The sequence below is a fragment of the Schistocerca cancellata genome, chromosome 3 (assembly GCF_023864275.1).
Source record: "Schistocerca cancellata isolate TAMUIC-IGC-003103 chromosome 3, iqSchCanc2.1, whole genome shotgun sequence".
NCBI lineage: Eukaryota > Metazoa > Arthropoda > Insecta > Orthoptera > Acrididae > Schistocerca > Schistocerca cancellata.
The window spans coordinates 619,398,420-619,414,463 of record NC_064628.1 but is presented as its reverse complement, the minus strand read 5'-3'; the positions used below and the strand labels follow the sequence as shown (position 1 = coordinate 619,414,463).

Sequence of the window (16,044 nt, the reverse complement as noted above, 5' to 3'; positions counted from 1 at the left end):
GGACTTTAGCCTCTACAATCGGCTGACCTAACACCACCTGACTTTTTCTTCTGGGATGCAGTGAAAGCAGCAGTCTATAAAAACCATCCAAAATCCACCGATGAATTGAAAACTGCAAAATCCACTTTCACTCCTTCTGTTACAGAAGAAATGTGTTTGGAAACATGATTAGATGAATTGAATTGTGTATTCAACAACAGGGGGGATACTTTCAACATTTAATGTGAAAATTTGGAAGTGAAAATGAATATTCAGTAAATTAATTCACTGTGTTTCAGTTCGCTATATTCACTGCGGCTACAGCATGCACGGCTAACAATCATACGGCACTGCAGAGAGACTTTTTGAACACCCCGTATATGAGTAGTGTATGTAGTTGTGGCAACTGTATCATGCCAGTTTTGGACACGAAAGTCTTTAAAATTTGATATTGCAAAACCCTTGTTCTACTTCACTTGTACGAAAAGTATATTTTCAGCACTTCACAAAATGCTTTCACCCCTGCTTGCACTCCCATCACTGAAAGACCACTCCCCCTCTTCACACATTCATTAGGCAAGCTTATTTTACTTGTATTAGCGTGGTGTGGTGGCTGTGCTGGCTATTGTGTGACTTAACAAGTCACCAGCCAAAACGAGTTCACTAGCTGGAAATGGGTGCTGTTTCCTCGATTATCACCAAGCATATTCTTGAATTTAAAAGGTTGATGATTGATACAGTTACTGAATGTAGTACATCAGAAATACATGCAAAAAGATATGAGACTGAGTTATAAGTGGCACAAGAAATGGTTGTGGTTGGCCTGTTCGTCACATTTTGGCTCAGCCCAGAACACTTCACATTGACTGTCTTGTTTATCCATCACTGCTGCAACCTAGCAGTACTTGTATCATAATTCCACAGTTAAGCTAAATGTTGTAAGTTGTGCTAGCAACACTGATCGTGGGTTAGTCAGCATTTCCTCTCTCACATACCGTGAATGCAAATTATACATTCAAAACATGTTTCAACATGTTTCTGTGAGATCAGCCTTTGTTCTCATGCAGAATAAAGCAAAAATTGATGAACAGGTTGAACTGAACCAAAAACATCACAGCAGCTTATGCTCCCTTAACTCTGCCACCACAGTCACATCAAATGTCAATAGGAAGAAAATAGGATGAAGTCAAGCGAGACATCGAGTAAGAACAGAATCCATGTAAACCTCACTAGGAATAAATGTAAATTAAGGAAATTTTTAGCATTGATCTTATGGTGTTTTTTACAGGGGCTGCAAATTTATGGTGTGGGATCATGAAAAACTTATAATTGGAGAATGTGAAATTGAAGTTCCACTGTATATGCTTTGACATGTTTCATGTCCTGTAATATCTTCCATTATTATAGGATCTACATAACATGATGAATGGATCATAAGAATTAATAGATTATTGTGCACCTGTTGGCTTTCATCAGTCAGTACACGTTTCTCATAGTTCCTTTACTTGAATTTAGTGTGAGAAATATCCCAACTGGAACATTCCACTCTCTTTGTTCATCCAATTATGTTACTAGAGCACAGTTGGTAGAGCACTTGCCCGCAAAAGACAAAGGTCCTGAGTTCGAGTCTCAGTCTGGCACACAGTTGTAATCTGCCAGGAAGTTTAATTTATGTTACTGTTCATGTTACCATATTTACGTGATTATAATATAATACTTTCCTCAAATCTTCTGTTTGAAAAGTAAAGGGTTATCTTACACTTGCAGATTAAACTAATTGCTGCTGAGGTCAACATTTTACATTGTGCCATAGTTTAATATAGGGGCTGAAGTGCAGATTTATTTTGAAGAATGTAGGGGTAATAAATAGTGCCATCAGATTGACTGAGATCTATGACCAATGTGGAGAGACACGGTCAGTGAGAGGGCAGCATTTTGTGATACTGCCAACCATGGAAATGTATGCAGTGTTTGGCTCTTTATGAACAGCTAACACTTTTAAACTGTAGTTAGCCTAGATCAATTTGAATTCAAAATTAAGTTGCCTTTGTAATTGCACAATATTGAACAACAGTACACATTTCTGCAGTAGTTGGTAAAAGCCTAGATAGGGAATAGGGACCACTGGCAGGCATACTTAAGTGTTTTGTGCACCAACCAGCACCATTTGAAAGCTTGATGTGAGGTATGGTGGGAATGAAAGGGGTTCTGTCAGCTGCTGGTTCTATGCAGCCAATGCGAGAGCAGTGGGCATATGACACATTTGGAAGCAAGATAAGATTGAATATTGTCACATTGTCATGTCAATATACATGCAAAATCTGCTATGTATTCAGCAAGAACAACTGTGTTATCATGTGTTATCAGATTCCGCTACAAGCATTAATCTCAGAAATCGAATTATTTGCAAGAATCGGTCAAATATTTTACTGATGCCCTATTCACTTGCACTAATTTAAGTTGTGCCATTACATCCCATCCTTATCTCCACCTCATAAATTACAATATATACATAGTCAAGATGTTTGTGACAACAGTGAGGAAGAGAAGGGTATCAGTTTTGATGCAAATAATTCATTGCCTCTCTTCTCACCTCTCATTAGTTACATGAAAGTATCGTCCCATTGGCTATGTGGAGCAGATGCCTTGCCATCCCATTAACAATGAAAAACACTGCTGTGACTGATGGTAGCCCAGATCTAAACGTTAGTCAAAGGAAGTGATATTCCAAACAACTGGCTTAGATAAGAGGCAAAAAAGGAAGTGAAGATAAAAATTAATGTAAACTATTTCATTTTGTTTATTTTATTCCACCCTGTATTATCAGGTTGCAGATAATCAATAAATAGCATAAGCTTAGAATAGGTACTATGATAACTTTTTAGGTAGGTACTTTATATCTGTGAAACATTTTGTAAGTATGATTAACTTCAAATATTAAAAATAAAATTATATCAAGGAGCTTAAAAAGGGGGGTGTCATATTTGAGATCACCTTACACTCAGGTAAATATGTTACACTGAGCAATAAGTAACAAGAATGAAACTGATGAATATCATATTAAATGAATCAAGAATCATTAAAAATGTTAACACTACAATCACACAATATTAAAACATTTTGATACCTACACTTCTGTTGTTGGTAGATTCAGTGTAATATTGGCTTGTGTAGTACTACCATACTTTAGGTAACCAAAGAAACCTACACTCACATACAGAGCAACCACAATCGTCATACCAATGTTCAGCACTCCTGGACAACCAACAAAATGTGCTGGTGTCTTCATTTTATTAGCCAATGGCATTACCTACAGAAACAAAATAAAAGTTTACTTAAATTCCCAAGATGTCCCACTAATGAAACTTTTATTATTTCTTTATAAAAAATTTTGCACTCAATGCAAGGAAGAAAGTAATTCATCAATTTCACTATAATACTAGCCAGAATAAATTTTTTTGTCTTTGTAATGGGATACATAAAGCTGATTATATTTAGTTGCTAAAAGTGATCATATCTAATTTAAAATACATAAATGTTTTCCAGATACAGTGATTCCATTTCAGACAGAGAGAAATGTTGGTGGAATTGGGATTTTTCAATCATTATACATGCATACCGGTATCACTGAAGATCCGAAGTAAAAGGAGGCATGAAAGGTTAAGATAAATTCAGAATTACTGACAGCTAAAAATCTGAGAAACTGGATTCTACACAGAATGAAATCAACAAGCCAGAGGTACAGAATTTATATTTCATAAGTAATGCATGGATGCCAATCCGTTTCCCTAACTGCAGAAGAATGGCATGTTCCAATCATTAGTCTTTAAATATTTGTTTTTATCTATTGACTAACAGCTGCCTCATCAAAATAATAACACTTATAATAATAATAATAATAATAATAATAATAAGGGAAACTGATTTTTGATAACATAAAGCAGTTTTCACAGTATTTCAAAGGCTAATTGTTTTCCACGACTTTTTATTTATGAGTGTAAGGTGTGTGGAAGAGGAAGTGGGGAAGTCATTTAGCAGATGTAACTTACCACTCCAATGCCTTCTAGTGCAAATATGGCAGTTCCAAAAAACAGTGGTAATTGTTCCCAAGAAGAAAACTGTGGCAAACCACTGTGAATAATGGGTGGCAAATCACTAAAAATGTAGTAGAAGGTGATTCCTAGTCCAACAGTCAACAAAATGTTTGCCAGCAGAGAGAAGATAGCAAGATACTTCAGATCTCGGACCCAATTGATTAAGATCAATAAGGGTGCCATGATTAGCAAATAATACTGAAATTGCCAGTCTTTTACTATGTAAAACTCAACAACCTGAAAATGAAAACAATGGGCATTACTGACAATTTCTAAACACAACAACATAGAATATTGTACTTCATTATATACTATGTGGCAAAACTGTCCATAGGTGATAGTGTGTGGCAAAACTACCCTTCAGCCTTGGTATACATTTCAAAGAGACAAGTCATGCAACTGATAATATGTTAGAACTTTTTAACTGTTATTGCAGTGTTTGGCTAAAGTATTTGGCAAACTTTCCTCTCAATTCTGATACATTGCAGACAGAATGTCATCCATTCTCTGTGAATTATTGTGAATAATTGTTGCTGTGACTTTTGAGGAAATTGGCCTCTAACTCATCAGGTATTGCCTAGCAATTTATCCCTGTTCAGGCACCAATTTAAAATAACTTTTATCTTAATAATATGAATATTTATATATGTGTTTGGAGAGAGAGAGAGAGAGAGAGAGAGATTTTTGTTTCAGACTTTTGAGTTGTAACTGGTACCTGAATTTTGGTTGCTGCCTCCTTAAATGATCAGCTTCTGCACCAGTTGGTGACATATTATAAATTTGAGGACGTTATTGTTCTTTAAGATTTAAAATATGACTCTGTTGGTTACTTGGCCATATTGCGGATAGCTTTGAGCTCAAGTTGTCATAGCTTTTCAGACCTAAGGGACCACTGTTGTAAGTAAATAATATCAAACAGCATTCTGCTTTTTGTGAAAAAAGGAGATTGCTTGGCACACAAACTTACTTCAAACAACACGTCCTGTTGCATCAAAATTGGTCAGTGGAGTTCAGCACCATACTATTATACAAGAACATAATTCAATTAAGAAATTATGAGAGGTTGTTACATATTGAATGAAAACTAGAGAGAATGCATTTCCTTTCCTGTATTTTAGTTAACTTTGTACACTTACAATTCTGTCAATTGATGGCTGGCAACGACAATGAAGTTCACCTCCTTTTCCAAAAACAAGATATTTCTATTCTTCACTTCCAGAAAATATGTATACATAAATGTTTGGCAATTATTACACATACTTTACTCGGTTTTATCACTGAAATAGCAATTTTCATTCTATGTAACAATATGGTCTATACTCAAAGATTCACAACTACTATCATTGCGGGGATTGTGTGCTATGGAGTTTCTTGCTGTCCAGCTGCACTGTACTACACGTCAAGTACTTTTTTAATCAAGTTTACATTTATGGTATTTTCATACATTACTGAGCTTCTTAGAATAAAATCAGGCACAGATTAGTTAAATAAAAAAAAGGCAGTGAAGTTCACATAACATTACAACCTGTAACTATTTATGAGTAACCAAACAAAGACAAGGAACACCACGTTATCATACCACACCTATTGAACTGAACAGTATATTCCATTAGGGAGAGCTCTGCCAGGTCCACTCATGCTCATTTGAGTAGTGCATTGTGTAGACCTACTGTGACAAAATACTCCATAAAACATTACCCACTACTCCATATACCAATAATAGCATTTTTGCATTGTTGTAAGTGATATTATACATTTATTTTCATAATAAGTGGCATCTGGACAGCAAAAAGAACTGCATTCCACCACCTTTTGCTGAATATTTCTGCCACTATTTTGCAATGGATGTCATCTGCAATAATTCTTAAGGATGTCTAGTAACTGAGTGGTTTAAATTTTGCTTCAGTGTCAGCTTATTTTACCAATATGACATCGTGCTTCCCTAATGAATACATTACACAACAACAGGGTTAACAATGAATTTAAGCACATGACATTAATTTCAAATGCTATTGACATAATGTCTGAACTCTTGTACCCCTCTTATAATGTCACATTAGAAAATCAAAATTCAGTCCAACACAATTCACATTATAAGGTTCCATCAGATACACAGTCTCACTCACACACTCAGTATAATCATAGTGGTGTTTTGAGACTTTGACGTGTGTGTGTGTGTGTGTGTGTGTGTGTGTGTGTGTGTGTGTGTGTGTGTGTTTGAGAGAGAGAGAGAGAGAGAGAGAGAGAGAGAGAGAGAGAGAGAGAGCAGCAAATTGGGAGTGGGGGTTAAATGCTAGAAATTTGAAACCACTATTGTAGTGGATAAAAAAAATTTGTTTCTATTATGACTAAATGTCAATAAAAAATAAAATGATTTAACAATACCAAACTAAATTTGAAAATATTTTAGCTTCTCAGTATGGTATTAATGAAAATCAGCAATTTCTTCTTGTGAATGTTACTCACATTCTTTAATATAATGATTTACATTTAGTGACTTACATTTCAGCTACTGTTTACCTGTTGTATATTTCTTGCAACAAAGACATTGTAGACACAGCAGCAGCCCAGTAAGTCAATAACCAACAAAGTATTTATACAGCCCCTGAAAGTGAAGGCACCACTTCCATTAGCATAATCAAAATTTTTCATTTATGGTAGTGAATTTATGCTAGCTAGTCTGTAGGTGATGTGACCAAATAAAATTAAACAGAATACAGAAAGTCTTATGAATGAAATTAAGTTTTAATGATCTATGAGAGACAATAGCTCTCTATGGCAAATCTGTTAAATCATTAAATTGTTTAAATGAGGCTAATGATTTCAGATAGATGTACTCAGCTAAAACCGAATGAGTATTTCATAAGTTTTTACGCATACTTACGCAGCAAATCCAGAAAATTTGTGTAAAATTGGTGGGCCCATGAGAAATGCAGTTTTTGCTGTTTCAGAGAAACTCAGTGTTGGGACCTTGGATCTTTTACAGAGGATATGGGAACACTTCACCTACAAAAATGAATGTTATTTTAATTATTCTAGAAAATTATAGCAATTACACTAATAAATTTTCTAAAATACTTATGTTCTGTACAACAAATGTGGGAAGTGGCTGGGAGGTATTCATAATTTTAGCTCCTAATAACTGATTGATTTTCAGTCGATGTCATCAACATCTTGGAGAATGCAAACAGGTCGTGAGGCAACCAATTAAAGTTTTGCAATTATATTTACTGTTGTATGTTCCATATTGAAACATAACATTGTTATGTTTGTGCATAATTAAGACACACAAACATGATTTGATTCAATATTATTTGCATTCTGTGTACTTTATTCCCATTCGGCAGTGACATATCATTATGCAAAATGATCAAAGAAGGTTTTTTGTTACAGATTTCACAGAGTATAATGTGTATGTGGAAGGTGCGGGGAGGGGGGCAAGCTGAGGGGGGGGGGGGGGGGGGCAGGTTCATATGCTAATGGAAACATGGTTCAGTCATTACAAAGCTATAATAATCTCAGACTAATGATTAATAATAAGGTATAGAATATCATTGCTGGCCAATGCAGGCAAAACAATATTGTTACATTTTTTATATTCAAATACATAATCATTGTCATCAGCTACCAGTATCTGACATCCACTGCAAAATATAGACGTTTGTAGGCTATTGTTTATTATCTTTCCTGGAAATCCCTAGCATGCACATCTCATTTATTTGCCAAAGGGACTAATTTAGAACCTTAATATCATTGTTTTACACTTTTTCATTGAGATTTAGCTCTCTCTTCAACGAGCATGAGCATTTGCAAATAAATGATACTGGTAAATTATTGTAAACTGGGGAGCAAAATCTATGTATATGTAATATACTGCTCTGCTTAAGACAAGAGAACACCACCACCAGTGACTAATATGATTTATTATGAAATAAATCACATAAAATAATCACATACAATGGTTTTCACTATAATAATTGACTCGTATTACGCCAAAATTTCAAATCTCATATCTGTCAGTGTAAATAAAGATGCAACAAAATTAAAAGAGCACAAACATTCTGCATTCCACACCAGTGGAACAACACATGCTGTGAACAAGTATAGTACGAAGTGAGGCATTATGTATGCAGTTTCAGAATACTGGCACTTTTTACACTTAATATACCACTTTCAATTTGTTCATCAAGTGCTGAATTCATTGTATAGTGGCAGACAACTGCACCTCATTCTCTTGTAATACCTGTGATCCATCAGAATGGATCTTGCTACACATTTGCCTGGGAAGTAGCTTGATCCAAATTGACACTGACCAGAAGTGAAGGCTAACTTATATAGCCTTGGGACTGGATTCCCTTGTTAGGGCATGGCTGCTTTGATACAGCAACATTATTTTAGATATCCCTAGACTGCACAATGAAATATTGGATGATCAAGATGCTACTGCTGTGGTAAGTCCTCTACTTTGTTGCAAGCAGAAGAAAAAAAAAAGGTGGATGAAAAATTGGTGTAAGGAGCATCAAAGATTCATATACAGTTATCTGTTAGGGAATAGAAGTTGTATGAAGCAAATGACTATCAGAAATTTTGTACACATTAGTTGTTCATCACTGATACATCACTGAAAATGGTTTGCCTCTATGATCAAAAAACAAAATATTCTCTCTGAGCCTCTCACTGTTTTAGCTTCTTTCCTCAAGTTTGTCCTTAAAGAATTAAATTTTTCAGTCTTCTGCATTCTATATTTAGTGAGCAACAAGCAGTAAGAATCATTCTTAACTTTCTGATTTTATATTTGTCCTAAGGTCTCATAATACAGACAATGATTTCTACATTTCAGCACACTAATAAGTTTTCAAGTCATTTTTGTATATAATTAGATCAGTAAACACAAAGAAGCCTAGAGACTGTACTTCAGTGGAGTTTATGAGTTACTGGGGAGGGTATTGTCAATAATGGCCACTGATGGTAGCTCCATATATGTTTCACAAGTTTTGATATGCTCGGTATTAATACACACCCTCAAGCTCACACATTCAATTTTATTGCACATCCAGAAACATTAAGCAATAGTATTGACAGTTTAGGGATCACTTTACTAGGCAGAGAGAAGTTTATCCTTTGCTACAGTGGCAAAGTAATACAAGCGCACCAGCGTCTTCAGAACTATATGTAGCATGAGACCAAGAGCTTGAACAAGGAAGAGGACATGGCATCAAAAATAGTATGATAGTTTCCTTATGTGACAATTGTCAGCAGCATTGAAGGTAGCAACGCCAGTGTAGCCATCATGACAGGATATCATTTTCCGATTACAATGATTTTTGTCTTTTGGTTCTCCAGAAGAAAATTAGAGGTAAAGCCTTCACATGTTATTTCATATACATCATCTGTAGAATTTTGCTATGCCTTTTGAATACTGATGAACACCGCCTCAGCTGGACAGACAGCGTCAAGATACAACATTATCAAAATACATGAGTATAACTCTATTATGATAGTAATTTAATACCACAAGACATATGTAAGTTATAAATTAGATTACAATAATGTCACAACAATAAAACAGATACAAGTATAAAATGAAATTAAATATAACGGTTGCTGTTGGAGTCATGGCTAGCCCAACCATAAACAGAATACTACGGAAACATTGAATATTTAGAAAAGGTGAATGCATGGTGTAGAGAAACTACCATCCATGGTGGTGTGGCTGTGTATGTAAATAGCAAACTCAGTGCCAGTAAAATTGACTTAAGTAAATTTTATGTAGGTCTAGACATAAAATCAGCTGCTTTGGGACTGTCAGATGCCAACTTTATTGCTGTTTCTGTGTACTGTTCCCAGATGGAAATTTTGAAAATTTCCTCAACCAGTTGGAAAGCTGTCTGTGTCATCTAGTGCACTTAGGGACAAAAACTGCTTTATGTGGAGACTTCAACATTCATATTGGAGAAGGTAATGATAAAGAAAGAGCTTTCATGAACTTAGTAAGCAGCTAAGGGCTACTCATAGGGAACTCTCTACCAACAAGAGGAGCTATATGTCTTGACACAACTGTGACAAACCTAAATAGTCGGGACTGCAAAGTGAGTGTGGTGGACCCTATACTAGCAGATCATCATGCGGTTATCATGAAGTTATGGACAAACTCAGTAAGTACACAACAAATTCCCAGCATTCAAATTATGTATTCAGAAATAGAGTTATTACAAAGAAAAGCTTAGATGATTTCAAAACTACAGTGTCTTCTATAGAATGGTACCAAATAACTGACAAATTGACACCAAATTCTGCATTCTTAAAGTGAAATTTAATGAACATTTTCCATTAAAACCCAAGATATATTCAAATGCTAAATCCAAATGTAGACAAAGAACTAGCAAAGTAAAGAAGTGATATACTGCTAGACTAGCCAAAATAAAATGTATTGTCCAAATACTAAATGACAAGGTCGAAGCTGCTAAAGATATAGATATTAAGGATAGACTGTACTCTAGTTATTTACAGACCAAAAGGGTCTACAGAAAGGAAGTAGAAATAGCAATGGAGGAAAGCAATGCCAGATTTATTGAAGAAGCTCACAATCCTTGCAAAGCAGCATGGGATCTGGTTAATGAGCACAGGAAAAAGCCCATCTCTTGCTCTAATTCTTGTAGTCCAGATGAGTTTAACGACTATTTTATAAAGATAGTGGAAAATGCAGTAGATGAAATTCCTGACTTTCGAATAGATCCTGCAGCTGTTGTGAAATTTGAGAATAAATGCAGCATGGTAATGTGGAAGAGAGTGTATCCAAAAGAAATAATAAAAATTGTAAAATGCTACAAATCTTAAGGGAGCCCTGATATTTATGGCATGTCCTGTACTATGTTAAAAACTATAATCAGAGAAATTGCACAGTCATTAACAGTAGTAATAAATAAAAGCCTCCGTGCAGGGGAATTTCCAGACTTCCTGAAAGTAGCACGCACAGTGCCTGTTTACAAAAAAGGCAGCCCACATGAAGTGTCTTGCTACAGGCCCATATCTATAATACCAGTACTAGCGAAGGTGAAGGAGTTGATAATGAAAGAACAACTATTAAGTTACTTTGAAGGAAACAGTCTCTTTTATGATGCGCAACATAGCTTTCAGAAGGGCAGGTCAACAACAACAGCTGTACTCGACTTAGTTACAAACGTAAGTCAGGGTTTTGAAGACAAAGAGACTATAGCACTAGTACTCTGTGACCTTAGTAAGGCATTTGACTGCATCCCACATAAGGCCCTGCTCAGAAAGCTAAAAACATATGGTATAGGGGGATCTGTCCTGAAAACTCTTGAATCCTACCTGAGAAACAGACAACAGCTTGTCTCCATGCAAGGAGCTGATTCAGGTGAGAAGAAGCTACAGCATGGTGTGCCACAGGGATTGGTAATAGGGCTCCTGCTGTTCCTTATCTTTGTAAATGAAACAGGCTCCAATGGACACACCTTGCAGTTTGCGGATGATACAACCTTGTTATGAAAAGGAGAGAATGTTGTACAGGCAGTCCAACAAGCAGAAGTCTTGTTCAATGAAGCTAAAGCCTGGTTTATCATGAACAAAATGAAAATTAATGAAGAAAAAACTCAGAGGATTATATGCAGCTTCAGCAATACTGGAGCACTGGGTAATGCAGCAGATGTTAAACTTCTGGGCTTTCTCATTGATACCAAATTAACCTGGCAACAGCACACCAAACATGTATGTTCCAAACTTTCAAAGACCACTGTAAACCAATTTTCAAATTTTCACCAGGTTAGGAGTTCTGGCTGTTTACAGCCAGTATATATTGAACTGCCTCTTCCACATTAAGAGAAACCATGATATCTACATACAGAGAAATGAAGTTCACAAATACTGCACTTGCAACAAAGACAGTATCGATATGCCAAGGTGTCGATTAGCAAAGACACAAAACAGCTTCCCAATGGTGGCCCTAGAATTGTTTAATGCTCTACCTGATGACATTCAGTCTTTACCACGGGAGCAGTTTAAAACTACTATTTTGCGTAAGCTAAAAGAGCAACCCTTTTACAATACTGTAGAATTCTTCTCTAGTAATAGCAAAGCAAATACCTCTGATACTCTGGCGACCTTTTGCACTTCATGTTTGCAGATTAGTAACAGAGCTGCCATATTCTTTCAACTAGACAGTAGAGTAGATCCTGTATCTAGACAGAGTAGAGGACAAACACACAGTGAGGAGAAGAATGGAACATAATGGTTACACATTAGCTTGAATGGCTGAACTGAGTAATTTGCTGGGAAAAGGACTGAACTACCAGTACCTGAGGTTTCTACCAGAGAATACTGAAACATAATTTTTGAGAATAGGTGCTGTAAAGTGAGTTCATGTTTGACAGACATCTCCCAACATTCGTAAGCTTTAAAAATAGCCAAGAATTATTATTCATTAGTACAACATGTGCTGACTAAAAATTATGCCATCTGTTAAGTTATCTGCAACAAATCACAGAACGTTTCCCACCATGCTTCAATTGTGTCATTCCTTACCCAAAAGAATTTTCCTTCTGTTTCACTTCTCTTAATATCAGGCATTGGAGGAAAGAACTCCATACTAGAAATGATGAGTAGATGTGACATCTTTTCTCTAATTTGATCAAATTATGAAAGTGTATAGGAGTGATAAAATTACGGCACTGAGAGCAATGTTGATGCCAGAGTTGAGAAATATTTTCAGGGCAGTTAGAGGTAAATGAGTCAGGTCAGTATATAGATTAGAATAGGTGTGGGGTCTCCTACATCTCATCTGTGGCGAGAGAAAGCCAACATGTTTCTGACTACCACCAACCTGATTAATGGAAAAAACAAATACAGGGTGAAGATTGCCTTCTAGCTGGAAGATTCATAACAGTTAAAAGTGAGGATGCTAGAAAAGCAATAGAGATCAGTTGTATCAACAATACTAAAACAAGGTAAAGGAAATAATAAGATCGCTAGGCAAGTGGTCCCCAGGCGTCTACATGTGAATGAGGCTGCCCACATCCATCCCAGCCCCAACCTGTTACCCTCAAAGTGTTAAAGAGAGAATCAGCACCCACTATTAATCAGGATGCTACACATAAAATGGAAAGTAGATGTGACAAAAAAATGTGGCCAACCGCATATAACTCCAGGTATGCAATTCCATCATGAAAGCAATTGGAAACATTACATCTGAGAATAACAACCACTTTCAATGAGAAAACAGAGAACCTGGTCAGGTGTCTTGTCAGTAATTCATCAATATTAGAGGTAAAGAATTCAGACTACCATGCTTAGACAGAGTGCCAGAAAGAGGGGACACTTCATCAGGATGTGAGCTACTGCCTGTACAGCTTTACATCTTCAATTTGGGGGTGGCTTGTTACATAAAATAAATCAGTTGTTTAATCTGGTATGACTGATGCAGAGATCATACAGGGTGGTGAATTTTTCCAGGAGGAGTGATAGTATGAGTGCAGTGGATCAGCAGTTTACTTCATAGCACAGAGTGAATTGGAGGGAGCAACTCCTGCAGATGTAGATACATCTTTGAGCAAAAGAGAGGTCTTATTTGTACCAGCAAATCTATCTGAGGTCATGAAATCAAATGTTGTGTATCACTTTTATAGGCAAACAGTCAGCCAGTTCGTTCCCTGGGATACCAACAGGTTGGAAGTGGTATGATGATAGAAATGCATGACTCTTGTGTTTGTGGGAGATAATTGGAAGCTATGGGAAAGGATCCAGCAGAAGCCGTTTGGAAGGTGACTTGGAACTTAGGTTCAGAAAAGGTTACAAATTGGGAGCTATTCCAAATGTCAACATGCAGGACTGGGGTTACCAGCCACTGGTCTGATGGAGTTTGGTTGGTTTGTTGATTTGGGGATGGGGACCAAACAGCGAGGTCAATAATCTCATTGGATTAGGGAAGGGTGGAGAAGGAAGTGGGCCATGCCCCTTCAAAGGAACCATCCCGGCATTTGCCTGAAACGATTTAGGGAAGTCACAGAAAAACTAAATCAGGATGGCCAGACGAGGGTTTGAACCATTGTCCTCCCGAATGCGAGTCCAGTGTACTAATCACTGCATCATCTCACTCGTTTTCGGCGGGGGTCTAGAGTCCACTGATGGTGGCAAGGGAAAGTGTAACACACAGCATGGAGCCCTGCAGGTCGCTGTTCTGATGGATCACTGGAGAGCTGAGAGATGTACCAACTCTAATCAGAAATGACCTGTGGGATGAAAACTGAAATAAAAATCGATAGGGAGCCTCTACAGATACAGTAAAATGTGCTGGCGCCAAGCGGTGTTGTATTCCTTACATAAGTTAAAAAAGATTATAATGAGGCATTGGCATTCACAAAATGCCTGTCGGATTGCTGTTTACAACTTAACAAGATGGCCAGTTGTGAATCATCCCTCCCAAAAACCATACTAGTGTGGGAACAAAAGGTACCATTATACGAGAACCAAATATAATTGTTGGGAAGCAACCCATTCGAAGCAGTTTGCAGAGCTTATTCATGAGGCTCAATGACTGGAACGGTGATACTGTCTCTTCATTGTGAAGGGAAAGCACCTCCTAACCAAAAATAGCAAATAGCTGAAGACTCTGAGTAGATAGAGTCTTTGAGAAGCATTCAGTTGTTAGATCATCTAACATTAAATCTAATCAGGCCTGGGGTTGTATCACGTGGCGACACAAGAGCCTGAAGCATTTTCCATTCGGTGAGAGGTTCATTATATAATCCGGCATGACAATGGGTTAAGAACAGGGAGGATGTCTTCAACTTCTCTTAATATCTAACTGAAAGGTATCCAGGTAAGAAGAGGATGCTGACGCAGAAGCAAAGTGCATTGCAAGGTATTGAGCAAGAACCAGGTCACATTTACAAAGACTGCCACCATGAAGGAAGAGACCCAGAACAGTTGTTCACCCTTGGCGGCCGAAAATACTTTGGAGTATGACAAACACCCGGAATGAAGAGGCATACATTCCCAAAGAGGAGACATAGTGCTTCTAGAATTCTTTGTTGTTGCACTTAATTAGATAGTAAAATTTAGTATCGTGAAGCAGCTTCAAAGAGAGGGGGGTGCTCTGTGAAAGGATGTTTCTTGGGAGACTGCAGAGTTTTCGACGATCCTGAGTGACTGTTGCAAAGTCTGGTCGGGGAAGGGATCCTTTCCTGTAGAAAGAAGAACAGCAGTTCCAACAGCACAGTTACTCTCATCAGAGTCATCTGATACAACCTAGTCAATGCAGTCTGACAAGGAGAGGGGGGAAATGACAACAGAAATTTAAAATTGGCACTTGGCTCTTTGAAAAGTCCAACATGGTAGTCAGACATTCGGGTAGAGATGTGGAAGTGAGAGGATCATCAGAAGTTGGTCACTGCCACTAAGGTCGTTGTGTTTGTGTAGCGACCATTATAGCAAAGACATGAGACTGGGGGAAGAGATCGTAAGATCGATATATAAAAATGTTCTGTGGGTGGCACTGCAGTGAATAAGGGTACCTATCATTAAGGAGACACAAATTGAGATCGGAAATAAGCTGATAAATCAGGAGGCCCTTACTAGACAAAGTGGTACTTCCCCACTGTGCACTGAAATCACAAAGTAGGAGAAAAGGTGGGAGGGTTGTTAGATGAAAGTGGTCATTTCAAAGTAAATAAGTGCCTTGTCTGGGGGTAAATCAATGTTACAAATTGTGATTGCTGGGGTTGTTTGTATGCACACTGCTACTGTTTCCAAAATGGTGAAGAGGGAAATCTGTGTGAGCCAATGTGCAGACCCTTTTTCAAGGCCAGTATGATTCTGAAAGAATGCATGGAACATAGTCATCAGTGAAGTGAGTTTCTTGGAGAGCAACACAGATAGCAGATCAAGAGGAAATTAGTTGCAGTTCTGGCAGGCGACAGTAATATCCATTGCAGTTCATCAGAAAGACAGTGTCCTG

General features: G+C 37.2%; 1 protein-coding gene across 1 annotated transcript in view; it reads right to left on the bottom strand.

Annotated features, from left to right (window-relative positions):
- The window catches only part of LOC126176863 (proton-coupled amino acid transporter-like protein CG1139), a 112,834-nt gene that overhangs the window by 49,639 nt on the left and 47,151 nt on the right, over positions 1-16,044 (bottom strand). Inside the window, exons 5-8 of the mRNA XM_049924054.1 lie at positions 6,958-7,079; positions 6,594-6,678; positions 4,029-4,310; positions 3,111-3,289 (exon numbers count right to left, since the gene is read on the bottom strand). Coding sequence (XP_049780011.1) covers positions 3,111-3,289; positions 4,029-4,310; positions 6,594-6,678; positions 6,958-7,079 — 668 coding nt within the window. The remainder of the gene's footprint in view (positions 1-3,110; positions 3,290-4,028; positions 4,311-6,593; positions 6,679-6,957; positions 7,080-16,044) is intronic.